General features: G+C 49.5%; 2 protein-coding genes across 5 annotated transcripts in view; one reads left to right on the top strand and one right to left on the bottom strand.

The window, feature by feature from the left end:
* The window catches only part of LOC105468679 (post-GPI attachment to proteins 2), a 29,928-nt gene extending 16,023 nt beyond the window's left edge, over positions 1-13,905 (bottom strand). The window contains 4 exon segments of the mRNA XM_011718875.3: positions 37-211; positions 3,491-3,509; positions 13,642-13,710; positions 13,713-13,905. Of these exon segments, the coding sequence (XP_011717177.1) occupies positions 37-211; positions 3,491-3,509; positions 13,642-13,710; positions 13,713-13,782 (333 nt within the window). The 5' untranslated portion in view covers positions 13,783-13,905.
* Positions 13,906-14,083: 178 nt separating this feature from the next.
* The window catches only part of LOC105468934 (nucleoporin 98 and 96 precursor), a 131,326-nt gene continuing 127,761 nt past the window's right edge, over positions 14,084-17,648 (top strand). For 3 of the 4 annotated variants that reach the window (XM_071075207.1, XM_071075208.1, XM_071075209.1), the window contains exon 1: positions 14,084-14,250. The gene's annotated coding sequence lies outside the window, so the exon portion shown is untranslated. The remainder of the gene's footprint in view (positions 14,251-17,648) is intronic. The other variant, XM_071075210.1, reaches the window with a different exon arrangement.

The raw sequence follows: 17,648 nt of genomic DNA on the forward strand, positions 1-17,648 counted from the left end.
GCCTGAATATGAGGTATCAGTGTCCCCATGCCCTACCCCACAGTGTGTGGCCGTTGTCTCCTTGAAGTGGAAGAGCAGGGACCAGAGGATGCAGAAGAGGAAGGCGACAAGTGGACAGCAGACTGTGACCAGGGCCACCACGGTGAAGCGGAGCCGTACCAGGGTCCCATCCCGATCCAGTGGCAGTGGGACCTGGTACATCTTGTCAGACCTGGGGATGGAGTGGCATGCTGTCAGGGCCCCAGGCAGCAAGGCTGGGACTCAGTGATGAAGTCAGCCCTTGTGCTCAGTCCTAAAATTAGCTGTGTGCCATGGGGTGGGGAGTATGAGAAGGAAGTTGCCTAAACTTGGATAGCTCCTGCCCTGGATGAGGAAGACTGACTCAGAATTGAAAGACAACATTCCACCTCAATTTCAGCGGGAAGACAATGAACCAAATCTGTGCTAGGATAAAGCTTGAATGGATTGGGAGAGCTTCTCCTCACTCCTCTCTGCCTAGCTTGACAGGCCTAGGACTAGAGAAGTTGCTTTAAGTGTCTCTACTTATTTCAAGAACCAACCCTAAAACCTACCAGTGGATGGAATGGCCCATCTCCTCCCCCAGGCCTTTGAGCCTCAGGCCCAGCCTCCAGGCTTCAAGGCCTCTCATCAGCTCTCATTGCTTCCCCACTGGCCCAGGGCCCTCCCGCACCTTCAGTCCCTTCCCAGGCTCTGTGTGCTCTGTGTGCCTGCACCGCAGTCCACAGCGGCAGGGATTCCATGGAAGCTGACAGAACCCCGAGCCCTCTGCTTGTCCCAACCTGCTCTCTCACGTGCCCCGAGAATGAAAGGCTTTGCAGAATCAGGTCTGGTGCTAGCCTGGGCTTGCTGTTTGCTGGACAGAGCTGCTTGGTCAGCTTCTGGAGGCTCCCCAGTGCCCAGGGGGCTGTCCACACCACCCTCCTGTGAACAGATGAGGGTTCCTGGGGACTGTGATTTCCCCCTTAGATAAGGGTAGCTAAGGTCAGGAACTATAGGCCGGGCACGGTGGCTCAAGCCTGTAATCCCAGCACTTTGGGAGGCCGAGACAGGTGGATCACGAGGTCAGGAGATCGAGACCATCCTGGCTAACACAGTGAAACCCCGTCTCTACTAAAAAATACAAAAAAACTAGCCGGGCGAGGTGGCGGGCGCCTGTAGTCCCAGCTACTCGGGAGGCTGAGGCAGGAGAATGGCCTGAACCCGGGAGGCGGAGCTTGCAGTGAGCTGAGATCCGGCCACTGCACTCCAGCAAGGGGGACAGAGTGAGACTCCGTCTCAAAAAAAAAAAAAAAAAAAAAAAAAGGTCAGGAACTATAACAAATAAGTGTATACCAACAATCCTAGCTCAGCTCCCCACAGTGTACAGAAGGGAAAGTTGGGGCAGGAATCTTCTCAGGATCACATAACAGATACATGTGGGACCCACAAAGAGTTACACACTGCAACTCTGGCCTTCCTTGACCCCTTCCTCTCTGGGTCTGAGCTTCAGACAGAAAGGTCAGGTTAGGACTGGAGTGAGAGAGGCAGAAGAGGCGCCTGTTCACAGGAGGAAAAAAAGGAAAAACCAAATTCTACATAGATGAGGCAGTTAGCCCTATTCCCATTGTAAAGACAGAGAAACCAAGATACTCAGAGAGAGAGAAAGGTTCTTCCTCAAAGCCCTATGCTGAGTTGGAGAGAAGCCATCCCTGGAACGCTGGCTGCTTGTTGCCAAGCTAGGGCTGGCTCCAGACACATAAAGAATATACCCTTCTGGGCTCAAAGGCCTTGTCAAATCAAGTCCCAACTCTTCCGGGCCCCACCCACAAGACTCTCCCTTTAGTCCCACCCTCAAAAAGAACCTTGATCTCAGTTAGGTTGGCATCCTAGCATTCCAGAACGAGCCAGGTGGCTACGCCTCCACATCCTCACCCATTTTCCCCCAGCTGCCAGGCCTGATCAGGCAGCCTGCTCCAATTGCTCAAGTTCCTATCTCCCTTTTAGGAGCATCAGGGATCTCCCCAGGGAGCTGGAAGTGGCTCTGGTGACCCTCCCAGAGAAAAAAAAAAAAAAAAAAAAAAAAAACATTCCCTGGATCATCCCTAAATGGACTCTGAGTCCCTTAAGGCCCTAGATGGGGAACATCTTCCTCACTCAGCCCAAAACTAGACTCTGAAGTTGCAGTAGCACTAGTCTTCCCTCCCAACATCCATCCCTGAAGCTTGCAGCTCTAGATCTCTGAGGAACCACTAGGATTCCCAAATTGAAAACTAGATCTTCAGGGAATGAAGAGGCACTGCCCAAATCAGGAGTTGATGAGGAGGTTCAAGGCACAGTCCATTCCAATTCTTGGAGGTATGCCTGGCCTCCCATTTAGCTGTGTGACCCTTGGCAAGCCACTTAACCACTCTAGATCTGTTTCCACAGTTCGGCAACATGGGAATCACAGGGTTTAGATTACCTCTAAGGTCCTTCAACTTGGTCATTCTACTCCACACCTCACGGTGGAGCTGAAGGGCAATTGTTCAGTCTGCAGACAGCTCTACATTCCTCACAGGTACTACTTAGCTGAAAATCGCTTTCTTTGGAGCTACCTCAGCTCCAAAGTCCCTAGAGATGTTCTCAGCCTGGAGTCTGAACCCACATTTACTGAGTGCCTACGGAATACTAGGCTCCCTGCTCTGTACTTGATACACATTGTCTCTTTTAATCCTCACCATAATTCTATGAGGTAGGTGCTACAGCCTGTATATTTCCATTTTACAGATGAGGAAACTGAGGCTCAGGGAGGTTCAAAACACTCAAGGCCAAGGCTAATAAATGGCAGAGCTGCCATTCAAAACTAGTCTATGGGGTTCCAACCCTGGGGCCCCATCCTCCCCACCTAGGGCTCCTGACCAGGAGGCCCCGTGGAATAAAGAAGGGAAAGCTCAACCCCTGCACACCCGGCCCCATGCTGGGGAGGGAGAAGAAGGGGGCCAGCTCGGCAAGTCCAGACAGCAGCAGTTCCTGGGAAACAGAGTGTGTGCGATAGCAGGGCAGGCACCAGGACTCCCAGAGCGTGGGGCCCGGCCCTGCAGAGGCCGGACCGCGCGGCCAAGCTCCCCTGAGTGGGGCTGCCCGGCAGCCCAGCCCACCCATGCCCATACTCACCCACGTGGTGGTGGCCAGATTGCCGGCGGAACCCTGGGGCCCTGGCGGCCCGGGGTCGGGGGCTGACTCTGCGGGCTGGTCAGAGCGCGAACGGCGGGGGCGGGGCCGGCGCTCTCGGGGCGGAACTTAGAGAGGAAACTGCGCCCAGATCCTCCGGTGGCTCCTCCCCGCTTCTGGAGACCCCGACCCGTGGCTCTGCCCCTCAATGTGGTGTATCCTCAAACTATGCTTTATATAGCCCGGGACTGCCCCCACTAATTTCGGCTGCGTGCGGGCAGCCGTAAGAGCTCTGGATACCTGAGTTTAGCATGTTAGATAAGCCACCTTGTCGCCTTACCGCTCAGCTGCGTTCCATCACCTGTTGAAAGAACACAAAATTAATTCAACAGGGGCCGGATTTCTTTCTCATCCGCCCGTCTCTCCTGCCCTGCACCTCCATTCTAACCGAATAATCCAGCCTCGCCCTTCTGAAACATTAAGCCAGTTTCCTCCCAGCCTTAGCGCCCCTCCCCCAAACTTTGCTCGCCAGGATGGTTGGGGACATTTCAGCAATGGTCATAGCACCTTTGCAGGCAATGAGAGCCGGTAAGGCACATCCCAGAAAGTCTGGCCTAGTGCTGTTCCCGCCTTTGTTCAGGAGAGGGCGCCCTGTCTTGTGTACAGCGCAGAAAGAGGATCTCCGGCCACCAGCCTTAGGTCTCTCCACAATGAGAGGACTGATCCCCAAAAACCAACTGCCAGAGTTCCCTCCCTACCCTGACCATGACTGACCCATAAAAGAACTTGAGGGGGACCCCTGGCTCCCTCTGCAAAGACCATCTACCCCAACGGGAAAGGAGGGTGAAGAGACCAAGCATCTCTCCTGCAAGGGCACGGGGGTAGTCAGAGCATCTGCAGCGGGTGGAGGACCTCTAAGCTAGTCACAGCTAACATCGCACTTTTCCACTTAAATCCTTAGCAATAACACATTCTGAGCACGCAGTATGTCCCAGGCACTCTTACTTTTTATGTTATCTCATTTATTTAATCCTCATAAAACCCCTGTGAGGGCCGGGTGGCTCACGCCTGTAATCCCAGCACTTTAGGAGGCCGAGGCGGGCGGATCACCTAGGGTCAGGGGTTTGACACCAGCCTGGCCAACATGGCGAAACCCCGTCTCTACTGAAAATACAAAAATTAGCCGAGCGCGGTGGCAGGCGCCTGTAATCCCAGCTACTTGGGAGGGTGAGGCAGGAGAATCGCTGGAACCTGAACCCGGGAGGCGGAGGTTGCAGGGAGCCGAGATCGCGCCACTGCACTCAAGCCTGGGCGACAAGAGCGAAACTCCGTCTAAAAAAACAACAACAACAAAAAAAAACAAACCTGTGAAAATAGATACGATCTCGGCTCACCGCATCCTCCGCCTCCAGGGTTCAAGCGATTCTTCTGCCTCAGCCTCCCGAGTAGCTGGGATTACAGGCGCCTGCTACCGCGCCCGGCTAATTTTTGTAGTTTTTAGTAGAGATGGGGTTTTGCCTTCTTGGCCAGGCTGGTGACCTGACCTCGTGATCTGCCCCCACCTCGGCTTCCGAGTGTTGGAATTACAGGCGTTAGCCACCGTGCCTGGTCTTGTCTTTTTCTTTTTTTTTTTTTTTTTGAGACAGAGTCTCACTCTATCACTCAGGCTGGAGTGCAGTGCCACAATCTCGGCTCACTGCAACCTCCACCTCCCGGGTTCAAGCGATTCTCCTATCTCAGCCTCCCAGGTAGCTGGGACTACAGGCGGCACCACCATGCCCAGCTAATTTTTGTACTTTTAGTAGACACGGGGTTTCACCACATTGGTCAGGCTGGTCACAAATTCCTGACCTCAGGTGATCCACCCGCCTTGGCCTCCCAAAGTGCTGGGATTACAGGTGAGGGCCCCCGCCGGTAGATACTATTTAATATCCTCATTTTACCAATGGAAAACAGGGAAACCAAGTTACCTACTTACACAGCTAATAAATGCTAGAACCAGGACTCAAGTCTGGTACCTGAGATAATTCCCATAATCCACTATATGCTGTTAATGCCACTTAGCATTTGGTGGTTAATTTGCCAGAGCTCTTTTTCGTGCCTTCACTTTGGTTCATTCACCCAGCCTAGGCCCTCTCTTTGACAGGCCTCATGTGGAGCAATGCTGGAGGACCCAGAGATACCTCAGACACTCTGAGGGGCTCTGAAGTCTGGAGAGAGTGCACACTCAGAGTGTCTTATTCTAAAAACTACTTTTCTTGATTTTGAATTCTCCCCTATCCTGTTCTTTAAGGTGCCAGGACAAATGGACTAGTAAAACTTTACAAAAAGAACCACCTCCCTCCAATTTTGGCAACTAGATTCAGGTTTTCTGCCTTGGGGTTTCACGTCATCCTCTTCCTCTAGCTCCAACCAGGGGTGTCTGCTCCCGGCCATTGTTCCCTTTCTTGACACCTTGTCTGTTCTCTTGGCCCTAAGTACCATTCCCTGAGCTGGGTCCCCTTTTCCTGCCTCTAGACTACCCCCAATGCCCAAACCTTGAGGTGCTCTAATTTAGATTAATTCTTTAATTTTCTGGTGATTTGGGAAATATGGGCAATTCACCATACAGCCCTGAGCCTCTGTTTCCTTGTCTTTAAAATGATTTTATTTATTTAAAACAAGCTCTTGCCGGGCACAGTGGCTCAGGCCTGTAATCCCAGCATTTTGGGAGGCCAAGGTGGGTGGATCACAAGGTCAAGAGATTGAGTCCATCCTGGCCAACATGATGAAACCCTGTCTCTACTAAAAATATAAAAATTAGCTGGACGTGGTGGTGCGTGCCTGTAGTCCCAGCTACTCGGGAGGCTGAGGCAGGAGAATCACCTGAACCCAGGAGACAGAGGTTACAGTGAGCCGAGATCGCACCGCTGCGACAGAGCAAGACTGTGTCTCAAAAAAAAAAAAAGGTCTCACTGTCTTCACTGTCTTGTCTAGGCTGTTCTTGAACTCATAGGCTCAAGCGATCCTCCTTCCTTGGCCTCCCAAAGTGCTGGTATTACAGGCATAAGCCACTGTGCCCAGCCTGTAAAACTGATTTAGGAATATCCACACTGGGTGTGGTGGTTTACAGCAATTTAGGAGACCAAGGCAGGAGGATCACTTGAGCCCAGGAATTCAAGACCAGCCTAGGCAACATGGTGAATCCGTCTCTACCAAAAGATACAAAAAATTAGCCGCGTGTGGTGGCACATACTTGTACTCCCAGCTACTCAGGAAACTGAGGTGGGAGGATTGCTTGAACTCTGGAGGCAGAGGTTGCAGTCAACTGAGATCATACCACTCCACAATAGCCTGAGTGACAGAGCAAGACCCTGTCTCAAAAAAAAAAAAAAAAAAAAAAGGAATATCCACATCATAGGGTTGTTGTATTAAAGGTAATTTAGCAGTGTGCCAGGCATGTAGAAGGTACTCAATACATGATGGTCATTATGATTAGACATGTCAGCTACAGTCTGAACTTGTCCTGAGCTTTTTCTGTATTGTCTGACCTTGGCTGTCATGGACCCTCTCTGAATCTCTTTATTTCACTGTCAATTTGAAAGACCTTGTCTACCTTGATATACATGAGGGAAGATAAAAGAAATAAAAGGAGTTCTTGGGCCAGATGCCGTGGCTGACGCCTGTAATCCCAGCACTTTCGGAGGCTGAGGTGAGCAGATCACCTGAGGTCAGGAGTTCGAGACCAGCCTGGTCAACATGGCAAAACCACATCTCTACTAAAAATACAAAATTTAGCCAGGCCTGGTGGCGGGTGCCTGTAATCCCAGCTACTTGGGAGGCTAAGGCAGGAGAATCGCTTGAACCCAGGAGGCAGAGGTTGCAGTGAGCCAAGATTGCGCCACTGCACTCCAGCCTGGGCGATAGAGTGAGACTCCACCTCAAAAAAATAAATAAATACAAATTAAAAATAAAAATACAAAAAGAAAAAGATAAAATATTCGTTGCATTGATTTAATAGAACTGGGTTCTGAAGAATGGGCAGTATTTAGACAGGTAAGCAGAGATTGAGGAAGAGAAAGGAGACAAAGTAAGCATGGCTGGGGTAGGTATAGAGGCAGGGACACAGACTGCTAAAGACATCCAGCTTTAGACCAAGCTCTGCCACTGCTTCCTGGGAAGCCTCAGGAAAATCAGTGTTCTTCCTGGTTTAAGGAGGAGTTATTCTTGTTCTTCTCAAAGATCTTTTTCATGACCAAGACATCCTTCCTGGATGTCTTTACACCACCCACCCCCAGCTCACTCATCTTGCTCTAGCCTCACTCTGACTCAAAAAAGAATTAAATCTTCCCCTGTTCATCTGCTTGCTTCCCTGTTCATTTAGCTTGAAATGTTTTCTCTTCCTGCCTCCATCTCAGGAAACTCTATCCTTCCTGTAAAGGTATTTATTAGCATGACACTTTGGTAAGTGAAGAATGCATGTGGTAATTTCTAGGGAGATCACTAAAATAATACTAATAGGAAAAGAGAATTTAACTTTCACACTGGTATAGTGGGAAAAATGGGCCGGGCATAGTGGCTCACGCCTGTAATCCCAGCACTTTGGGAGGCTGAGGCAGGTGGGTCACCTGAGGTCTGGAGTTTGAGACCAGCCTGGCCAACATGATAAAACCTTATTTCTACTAAAAATGCAAAAATTAGCCAGGTGTGGTGGCACACACCTATAATCCCAGCTACTAGGAAGGCTGAGACACGAGAATCACTTGAATCTGGGAGGTGGAGGCTGCAGTGAGTCATGATCACGCCACTGTACTCCAGCCTGGGCGACAGAGTGAGACTTAAAAAAAAGATGAATATAGCAGTAAATTCATTAAATGCATTAGACTAAATGCTATGGTTAAAAGCCAAAGTATTGGCTGGACACAGTGGCTCGGGCCCGTAATCCCAACACTTTGGGAGGCCAAGGCAGGTGGAATATTTAACGTCAGGAGCTTGAGACCAGCCTGGCCAACATGGTGAAACTCCATCTCTACTAAAAATACAAAAATTAGCCGGGTGTGGTGGCAGAAGCCTGTAATCCTAGCTACTTGGGAGGCTGAGGAATGAGAATTGCTTGAACCCGGGAGGCGGAGGTTGCAGTGAGCCGAGATTGTGCCACTGCACTCCAGTCTGGGTGACAGAGTGAGACTCCACCTTGAAAAAAAAAAAACAAAATACAAAGTATTGCTCCCATGTCATAGACAAGGAATTGGGGCAGAGAAGAGTTAAATAACTTAGGCAAGACATAAAAAGTAGCAGATCTACAACTTAAGCTTAGCTCTGACTCCAACTTTGCTGCTTCTCTGGAAGGAAGTCTCATCCTTCCACAATTCTGCATTCCTTACAGGTCTGTCTCCTCCCTAACCACCAATCCTTCACAGCTGCATACAGTGAGTTCTCAAGTCATGTGTATGAGATTGGGGCCAAAGCTGGACTTTCCTTGGCCAGAATAGTGTTGAGCTGTGGACATCTTTGGGCTCATGATGTCCAGACAGGGCTTGGCTCCAAAACGGTTTGTAAGCATGCATCAAACTCCTTGTCTTCAGAATGGAAGAAGGAAGATAATGATACCTAAAAGAGGTGTTATCAGAATTTAGACAGAGTAGGAGCGTGGGAAGGAACCCCTGGCTTCACAAAGATGTCCTTCCCCAGCCAGGAATCCTGGGAATGATGAGCCATGGGCCACTTGGCTACCAAAGCACCCAACAATGTATCTTTAGAAATCACCAAAGTCACAGGAAATTCTTCCCTGCAGTATTCCTCATCCAGTAGGTATTCCTCCAGTCTTTCCACAAGTATATACTATTTTCCTGCACACCTATTTGTACTTTGGACTGAATGTACTCATTTGCTCACTCATTCAAGACATTTCTTTCAGAACCATTTTATAGCAAAAAAAAAAAAAAAAAAAAGAAAAGAAAAGAAAGAAGACATTTCTGAGTCCTCTTTCAGTATCAGAATCCATATCTTAGAATATTTAGAATGGGAACTCAACATTTTTATTTATTAATTTAGAGACAGAGTCTCCCTCTGTCACACAGGCTGAGGCTGGGAGTGTGGTGGCGCAATCTTGACTCACTGCAACCTCCACCTCCCAGGTTCAAGTGATTCTCCTGCCTCACTCTCCCTAGTAGCTGGGATTACAGGCGCATGCCACTATGCCTGCTAATTTTATTTTATTTTTTTTTAGTAGAGATGGGGTTTCACTATGTTGGCCAGGCTGGTCTCGAACTCCTGATCTCAGGTGATCTGCCCACCTCAGCCTCCCAAAGTGCTGGGATTACAGGAGTGAGCCACCGTGCCCGGCAACATTTTTTTTTTTTTTTTTTTTTTTTTTTTTGAGATGGAGTCTCACTCTGTCGCCCGGGCTGGAGTGCAGTGGTGCAACCTCGGCTCACTGCAAGCTCCACCTCCCGGGTTCACACCATTCTCCTGCCTCAGCCTCCCGAGTAGCTGGGACTATAGGCGCCCGCCACCGTGCCCAGCTAATTTTTTTGTATTTTATTAGTAAAGACAGGGTTTCACCGTGTTAGCCAGGATGGTCTCAATCTCCTGACCTCGTGATCCACCCACCTCGGCCTCCCAAAGTGCTGGGATTACAGGCCTGAGCCACCGCGCCCAGCCGGCAACATTTTTAAACAATGCAAACAATACCATTTATTGAGGCCGTATGTGTGCCAGGTAGTATGCTAAGTGCTTTAAATGTATTCTCTCGTTTAATTCTCACTATGACCCTGTAAGGCAAATATGGTTGTTATCCCCATTTTATACAAAAGAAAATTGAGGTTCAGAGGGATTAGGAAATCTGCCCAGGTTTTTTGCTTTTCTTTCCTCTCTTTTCTTTTCTTTTTTTTTTTTTTTTGGAGACAGACTTTCACTCTTGTTGCCCAGGCTGGAGTGCAATGGCTCGATCTCAGTTCACTGCCACCTCCGCCTCCCAGGTTCAAGCAATTCTCCTGCCTCAACCTCCCGAGTAGCTGGGACTACAGGTGTCCACCACCACACCTGGCTAATTTTTTCTATTTTTAGTAGAGACGGGGTTTTACCATGTTAGCCAGGCTGGTCTTGATCTTCTGACCTCGTGATCCGCCTGCCTTGGCTCCCAAAATGCTGGGATTACAGGCATGAGCCATCCTGCCTGGCCCAAATTTCTTAATTAAATTAAATTAATTAAACAGAATTAAATTAAATCTGCATCCAGATTTAAACCAGGTTCTCTGACTCAAAGTCCAACACTTCTACTACTAATCCCCAACTGAAGAAAATATTTCACTCATTCGTGCGTCAACTATCTAATGTGTAACTACTATGTGCCTTGCCTTAGGGAATACCAAAATAAGTCAGTAGAGGAGAGGCTTAAAAATAATTGGGCTTAGAGATTAAAGGGCAAGAAATTCAAGGTTCTAGAGGGCAGTTATGAAGCCACTGTAACTATCTAGGGAGAGTTTGTGACTTTCTCAAGTCCAGCAAAGGCAAGGGAGTGTGGTTGTAAAGGAGGGGTGTTTTGGATGGAGGAGATGGGGGAAGATGGCTGCAGTCAGATGTTTAAAGTAACTTTACTATTTGGCCAACCGTATATTGATTTTCTTCCTTCAAGTATCTACTGAGCACCTACAATCTACCATGTTTCTTTCATCCACTATCTTATTCCATCTTTACAACGCAGCACTTTTTTTTTTCTTTTTCCCAGACGGAGTCTCCCTCTGTCGCACAGGCGGGAGTGGTGTGGCTATAATCACAGCTCACTGCAGCTTTAACCTCTTGGGCTCAAATGATCCTCCTACTTCAGCCTCCCAAGTAGCTGGGACTACAGGCACGTGCCACCACACCTGGCCTTGGCTAATGTTTTGTATAGGTGGGGACTCACTATGTTGTCCGAGCTGGTCTCAAACTCCTGGGTTCAAGTGATCCTCCTGCCTTGAACTCCCAAGTGCTGGGATTATAGGCGTGAGCCACCATTCCCAGCCTCCCATTTTTTAAACAAATAAATCAATTACCTCTAACCCCTTGCCATCACCAAAAACCCAGATGTATTTAAACACGTTTACATTTGAGGTAAAGCCCATTTCAATTTTGCATTGATGTCCCACAAAGAGGTGGTGGTGGAGGTTTTTTTGTTTAGTTTTTTTCTTTTTTTTTGGAGATCACTCTGGAGTGCCTGGCAGGATCCTTGCTCACTGCAATCTCCGCCTCCCGGGTTCAAGCGATTCTGATGCGTCAGGAACCCGAGAAGCAGCTGGGATTATAGGTGTCCACCATCATGCCTAGCTAATTTTTCTTTCTTTCTTTTTTTTTTTTTTTGAGACGGCGTCTCGCTGTGTCGCCCAGGCTGGGGTGCAGTGGCGCGATCTCGGCTCACTGCAAGCTCCGCCTCTTGGGTTCACGCCATTCTCCTGCCTCAGCCTCCGAGTAGCTGGGATTATAGGCTTTTTTTTTTTTTTTTTTTTTTTGAGACGGAGTCTGGCTCTGCCGCCCAGGCTGGAGTGCAGTGACCGGATCTCAGCTCACTGCAAGCTCCGCCTCCCGGGTTCATGCCATTCTCCTGCCTCAGCCTCCTGAGTAGCTGGGACTACAGGCGCCCGCCACCTCGCCCGGCTAATTTTTTTTTGGTATTTTTTAGTAGAGACGGGGTTTCACCGTGTTAGCCAGGATGGTCTCGATCTCCTGACCTCGTGATCCGCCTGTCTCGGCCTCCCAAAGTGCTGGGATTACAGGCTTGAGCCACCGCGCCCGGCCTAATTTTTTTTTTTTTTTTTTTTTTTTTTTTTTTTTTTTTTGAGACTGAGTCTGGCTCTGTCGCCCAGGCTGGAGTGCAGTGGCCGGATCTCAGCTCACTGCAAGCTCCGCCTCCCGGGTTTACGCCATTCTCCTGCCTCAGCCTCCCGAGTAGCTGGGACCACAGGCGCCCGCCACCTCGCCCGGCTAGTTTTTTGTATTTTTTAGTAGAGACGGGGTTTCACCGTGTTAGCCAGGATGGTCTCGATCTCCTGACCTTGTGATCCGCCCGTCTCGGCCTCCCAAAGTGCTGGGATTACAGGCTTGAGCCACCGCGCCCGGCAAGCCCGGCCTAATTTTTCTATTTTTAGTAGAAACAGGGTTTCATCATGTTGGCCAGGCTGGTCTCGAACTCCTGGCCTCAAGTGATCTGCCCACCTCAGCCTCCCAAAGTGCTGGGATTACAGGCGTGAGCCACCAGTCTGGCCAGTATATGCTTTGCTTTCTGAGCACAGCTCCTGCCGTGAGACTCAGTCACTAAAGAGGTCTAGTTTCTAGAAAATGCCCACCTTTCACTCTTGTAGTATCAGTCTTCTGCTCTGGGCTAGGCCCCAGGAGGACTTTCAAGAGCCCAAGGCACAGAAAACCGAGGGTAAATAATAGGATACAAAGTGACAACACTTCAACAGAGGCCTGCCTAAGCATTAGCTCAACTCGCTGGGAAAGCCTGGCAAATGTATCACTGAGAAGATGGGAACATTTGAAATACCCGTCCTTTAAGAATAAGTAGGGGTTCGGCTGGGAGCAGTGGCTCACGCCTGTAAGGCCAGCACTGTGGGAGGCCGAGGCGGGCGGATCACTTGAGTTCTGGAGTCCGAGACCAGCCTGGCCAACCTGGCCAAACCCATCTCTACTAAAAATACAAAGATTAGCCGCGCGCCACGGCGAGTGCCTGTTATCCCAGCTACTCGGGAGGGTAAGGCAGGAGAATCTCTTGTACCCGGGAGGCGGAGATTGCAGTGAGCCGAGATAGCGCCACTGCACTCCAGCCTGGAAGACAGAGGGGGCAGGGCAAGACTCCATCTAAAAAAAAAAAAAAAAAAGTAGGAGTTCACGGGGGAGGTGGCTCACGCATGTAATCCCAGCACTTTGGGAGGCCGAGGCGGGTGGATCACTTGAGGTCAGGAGTTCGAGACCAGCCTGACCAAAACGGTGAAACCCCCGTCTCTACTAGAAACACAAAAATTAGCTGGGCCTGGTGGCGGGCGCCTGTTATCCCAGCTACTTGGGAGGCTAAGGCAGGAGAACCGCTTGAACCCGGGAGGCGGAGGTTGCAGTGAGCCAAGATTGCGCCAACGGACTCCAGCCTAGGCGACAACGCGAGACTCCATCTTAAAATTAAAAAAAAAAAAAAAAAAGGTAAGGGTTCTCCAAGTGCAACCGGCAAAGACGTTCCAACAAACCTCATTTGTACCAGGCCTTTTGGTGGGCCAGGCCCTTAGGGCATCTCTAATGCTCCTAATGTCTATCCTAGAAATTCAAGGAGGGAAAGAATGTGCTGGGGCAAGCATGGGTCAGGAGAGAATAGGGTCAGCATCTAGGGCCCTGAAGCAGCCTCGGGCAAACTCTTTGGACAGACAGACCTCCCAAGAGGGCCCTCAGGCTCCGCACGTGGTCTGGGCAGGAAGTGCGGGCAGACAGACTAGGAAGCCTTCCCAGCAGCGCCCGCGGATCGGGGCAAGGAAGGGGTCGAATAGTTACCATGCCATTCTGGGGCCGTCCCTCTGATTGGCCCGAGCTCCCTCAGCCCAAGTCGCTGCACTCCAAGAAGGGGGCGGAGTCTCTATGTTGCGTCACCACTCTTCCCGACACCCCGCCGGTGCTTCCCAATCTAGCCATTCACAAGCCCACATCGAGAGGCCCTGTGTGACGTCACGACGCGCTCCCACCAACCGCGGCGGCGAGGGGCGGGACTCCACGGCCCTCTCACCGCCCCACCCCTGTGCCTCCCCGAACTCCTTGTGCCCCTCCTCTTCCCTCTCTCCCCTTCCCCCCCGAAGACCGCCCCCACGTTCGGATTCAAAAGACGCGTTGCCCAATGAATAACAGGGTCGACCCAGAGTGGCGGCAGCAACCACCAATGTGCGGACGGCGAGGGCGGAGCGCCCGCAACGAGCCTCTGACGCCGGGCGGCGTGTGACGCAGTCGGGCCTTCTGCGCGCTGCGCCCGAAGCGGCGGTCGGTAGTAGTGGTGGTAGCGGCGGCGGCGACGGTTTCGTGGGGGGCCGCGCGCTGCTCTGTGAGCGGCGGGTGGCAGACGGGCCTGGGCCGGGACTCCTGACACTTCGCCTTCCCCACCGAACCGCGGTAAGTCGGGAGCCCGAGCTGCAGCGGCCGAGACCGGCAGGCTTCTACTCTCTTCCGGGCGGGCGGACGCGCGGGGCGTCCCAGGGCCTCTCCGCGCCGAAGTCTCGCGCAGCGGCGCGCACCTTCTGGCCTGAGAGAGGGGCGGGGCCCAGGACCCGGAGCCCGGGAGGTCCGGCTTTGGAGGCCCTGGGAGAGAATGAATATCAGTGGGGTCTAGGCTTGGAGGTCTCCGGTTGCTGCCCACGAGAGTCTGGTTGTACTCATTCATTCGATGGTGTAAGGACCCCACGGTGGGCTGGCCTTTCCGGAGTCAGCGCCTTGAGACCCTGAATACTGTCTGCCCGCACTTCCTTGACCGTCGTGTGGGACTGGGCTTTATTTTGCCTTGGCTTCTCCATAAGGAAAATGGGCACCCCGAGGATTAGGGTGAGTCTGAAGTTTGTGAGATTTTTAAGATAATATCTGAGAATAGGAGTCGGTTCGGTGGAGCAAAAGGTTCTTTTATTTTCCCACGTGTTCAGTGTAAAGCCAGATGAGAAAGATTGAGTTTCTGGATTACTGTAGCCATAAGGACTTTAGAAATTGAGTCAATCCCCCTACCTTACCTCAGTTTTGTAGATAGGGGAAATCGAGGCCCGGAGTAACAGGTAGGATTAGTCAATGCCGGATCTTTGACAGTCTAAAAATTTTTCTACTACCTCACCCTCCCTGAATGTTTCAGTCTCCCATTATTAAGAATTCCCTATGGGAGGTCGGTGCGGCATGGACGTTAGGTAGCTAGACGTAGATGTAGTCTTCATAGCGTTTTCCATTTAGTTGCTGCCAGCTGTGTTCACGGGTAAGGTGGAAGCTTTGTTAGTGGTACCCTAACCTGGACCTCGAGAACTAAACTTAGAAGATGGTTAAAGAATGTCATCGTTGTTATGTATTGGAAACAAATCGATAAAACTACAAGCCATTATTTCCCTTTCTAAATCTGAATTTTTTGACTTGTGTCAGCTGATGAGGACTCGGAGTCAGTTAGGGATTTATAACTACTGGAGTAGAAAGCAGGAAATTTTCATTGACAAGACTTAGAAAGCCAGGCAGGAGTCCGTTTGTAGTAGTTGTACCTTGGAACTCATGGCTCCTTTCAGGTACAGAATTCAAAGTGAAGTATTATAGTAGAATAAGGTGAGGAAATAAAACTCCGTTTTGGAGGAAGAAGCTAACTGGAATAAAGAAAGAAAAGAGCCGTGATCATTCCCTGTGACGGTCTTATAAATTCAAGAAGAAACAAAATTCAAGAAGAAACTCGAGTTAACTGGGTTACAGTATGTTTACCTGGTGAAGGAAGTTAGGGTATTTAAAAACCAAAACTAGAGGTTGGACAGGATAAAGGTACTGGGAAATACTTGGGTAAAATTATTATTTTTGACTCTTCAGATTTGATGAAATTGAATTAGTTGACACTTGGTTCTGTTCGTATCAGTAAGATTGTTACTTTGCTCTTGTTTAGATGACAAAGCATAAACTCAAAACTAGTAGTGCAGAAGAGAACCGTAGTCTAAATAGTAAAGTGTGAACAGGGTATGTTTTCCATGACATTTTCTCAGTTCAAGCATCACCCTTTTCTGGGAAGCTGTTCTTGGCATTCTCTCCTCTGCAAGCTTCCATAACACTTATTTGATACTTGTATTTATAGAACATATTTTTATTTTAGCTGTTTTTTTATTAGGCTGGTAAATATTTTCATCTTATCTTTGTTGTCCAGTTGCTTGCCATGTAGTAGGCCCTCAGTAAGTGTGTTTACTTGAATGAATAGACAAATATGGAGGAGTTTTACCTAGCAGTAGTCAATAGAGAGAGGCTCCTGAAATATGGGGCCCAGATAAGATGGTTTCTGCTGTTTATGTGTTATAGGATGCTTTGGTATCTGACATTTATTTGTTTGTTTATTTAATGAGATAGGGTCTCACTCTATCACCCAGGCTGGAGTGCAGTGGTGCAGTCTCGGTTCACAGCAGCCTCAACCTCCTGGGCTCAAGCAGTCCTCCCACCTCAGCCTCCCAAGTAGCTGGGACCTCAGGTGTGCACCACCATACCCAGCTAATTTTTTTTGTATTTTTTTGGTTGAGACGGGGTTTTGCTATGTTGCCCAGGCTGGTATTGAATCCTGGGCTCAAGCCACCCCCCACCTCAGCCTCCCAAAGTGCTGAGATTACAGGCATGAGCCACTGCGTCTAGCTGGTACCTGACTTTGTTTATGTCTACTAGGTTCTAGATAGAGCAAGCAGAATTTTTAAGGAACGAAATGTACAGCTTTGAAAAAATTAGTTATTATTTTCTTGTAATATGATTTATGTGGTGGTAGTTAACCTGGAAAGTAAAGAATGATGGTACTAATGTTTAATTTCCAATAATGAGACTATATGCAGTTATGCAATTTGTTGAAAGGTTAGGGGAATAAGAAATTCAGAGATTTGACGATAAGTATTGGCCGAGCATGGTGACTCACTCCTGTAATCCCAGCACCTTGAAGGTCGAGGCAGGTGGATTGCTTGAGCCCAGAAGTTGAAGACTAGCCTGGGCAACAGGGGGAAACCCTGTCTCTATGAAAAATACAAAAATTATCCAGGTGTGGTGGCTTGCACCTGTACTCGAACTACTCGGTAGGCTGAAATCAGAGAATCGCCAGAGCCCGGGAGATTGAGTTGGAACTGCAGTGCTGTGATTGCAGTTCCAACCTGGGAAACCATGTGAGGCCCTGTCTCAAAACAAAACAAAGGCCTGGTGCGGTGGCTCACACCTGTAATCCTAGCACTTTGGGAGGCCGAGTCGGGTGGATTGCCTGAGCTCAGGAGTTCGAGACCCGCCTGGGCAACACGGTGAAACCCTGTCTCTACTTAAAAAAAAAACAAAAAAAAATTCGCTAGGCTTGGCGTCATGCGTCTGTAGTCCCAGCTACTCGGTAGGCTGAGGGAGGAGAATTGCTTGAACTCGGGAGGCAGAGGTTGCAGTGAGCATCTGTTGCAGTGAGCTGAGATGTGCCACTGCACTCCAGCCTAGGTGACAGCGAGACTCTGACTCAAGAAAAAAGAAAACAAAACAAAAAACAGTACATATTAGAGGCAAGGTAGGTAAACATTTCCTGAGAACTTGGTGCATTCTTTTTGTTTGAAATTGACCCTAAGTATTTAGCACAGTATGGCTCTAGAGAAAGGTTTCTCAGCTTTGGAACTTTTGAGACTTTGGGCCAGATAATTATCATGGGGCCTCTGTTGTATATTGTAGGATATTTAGCGACATTCCTACCTCTACCCATTAGATACCCATAACACAACCTCTGCAGGTTTTAACAATCGGGAATGTCTGAAGAAATTGTCACAATTGCCCTTTATTGAGACTACTACTCTAGT

The sequence above is a fragment of the Macaca nemestrina genome, chromosome 12, assembly GCF_043159975.1.
Source record: "Macaca nemestrina isolate mMacNem1 chromosome 12, mMacNem.hap1, whole genome shotgun sequence".
In the NCBI taxonomy this organism is placed as follows: Eukaryota; Metazoa; Chordata; class Mammalia; order Primates; family Cercopithecidae; genus Macaca; species Macaca nemestrina.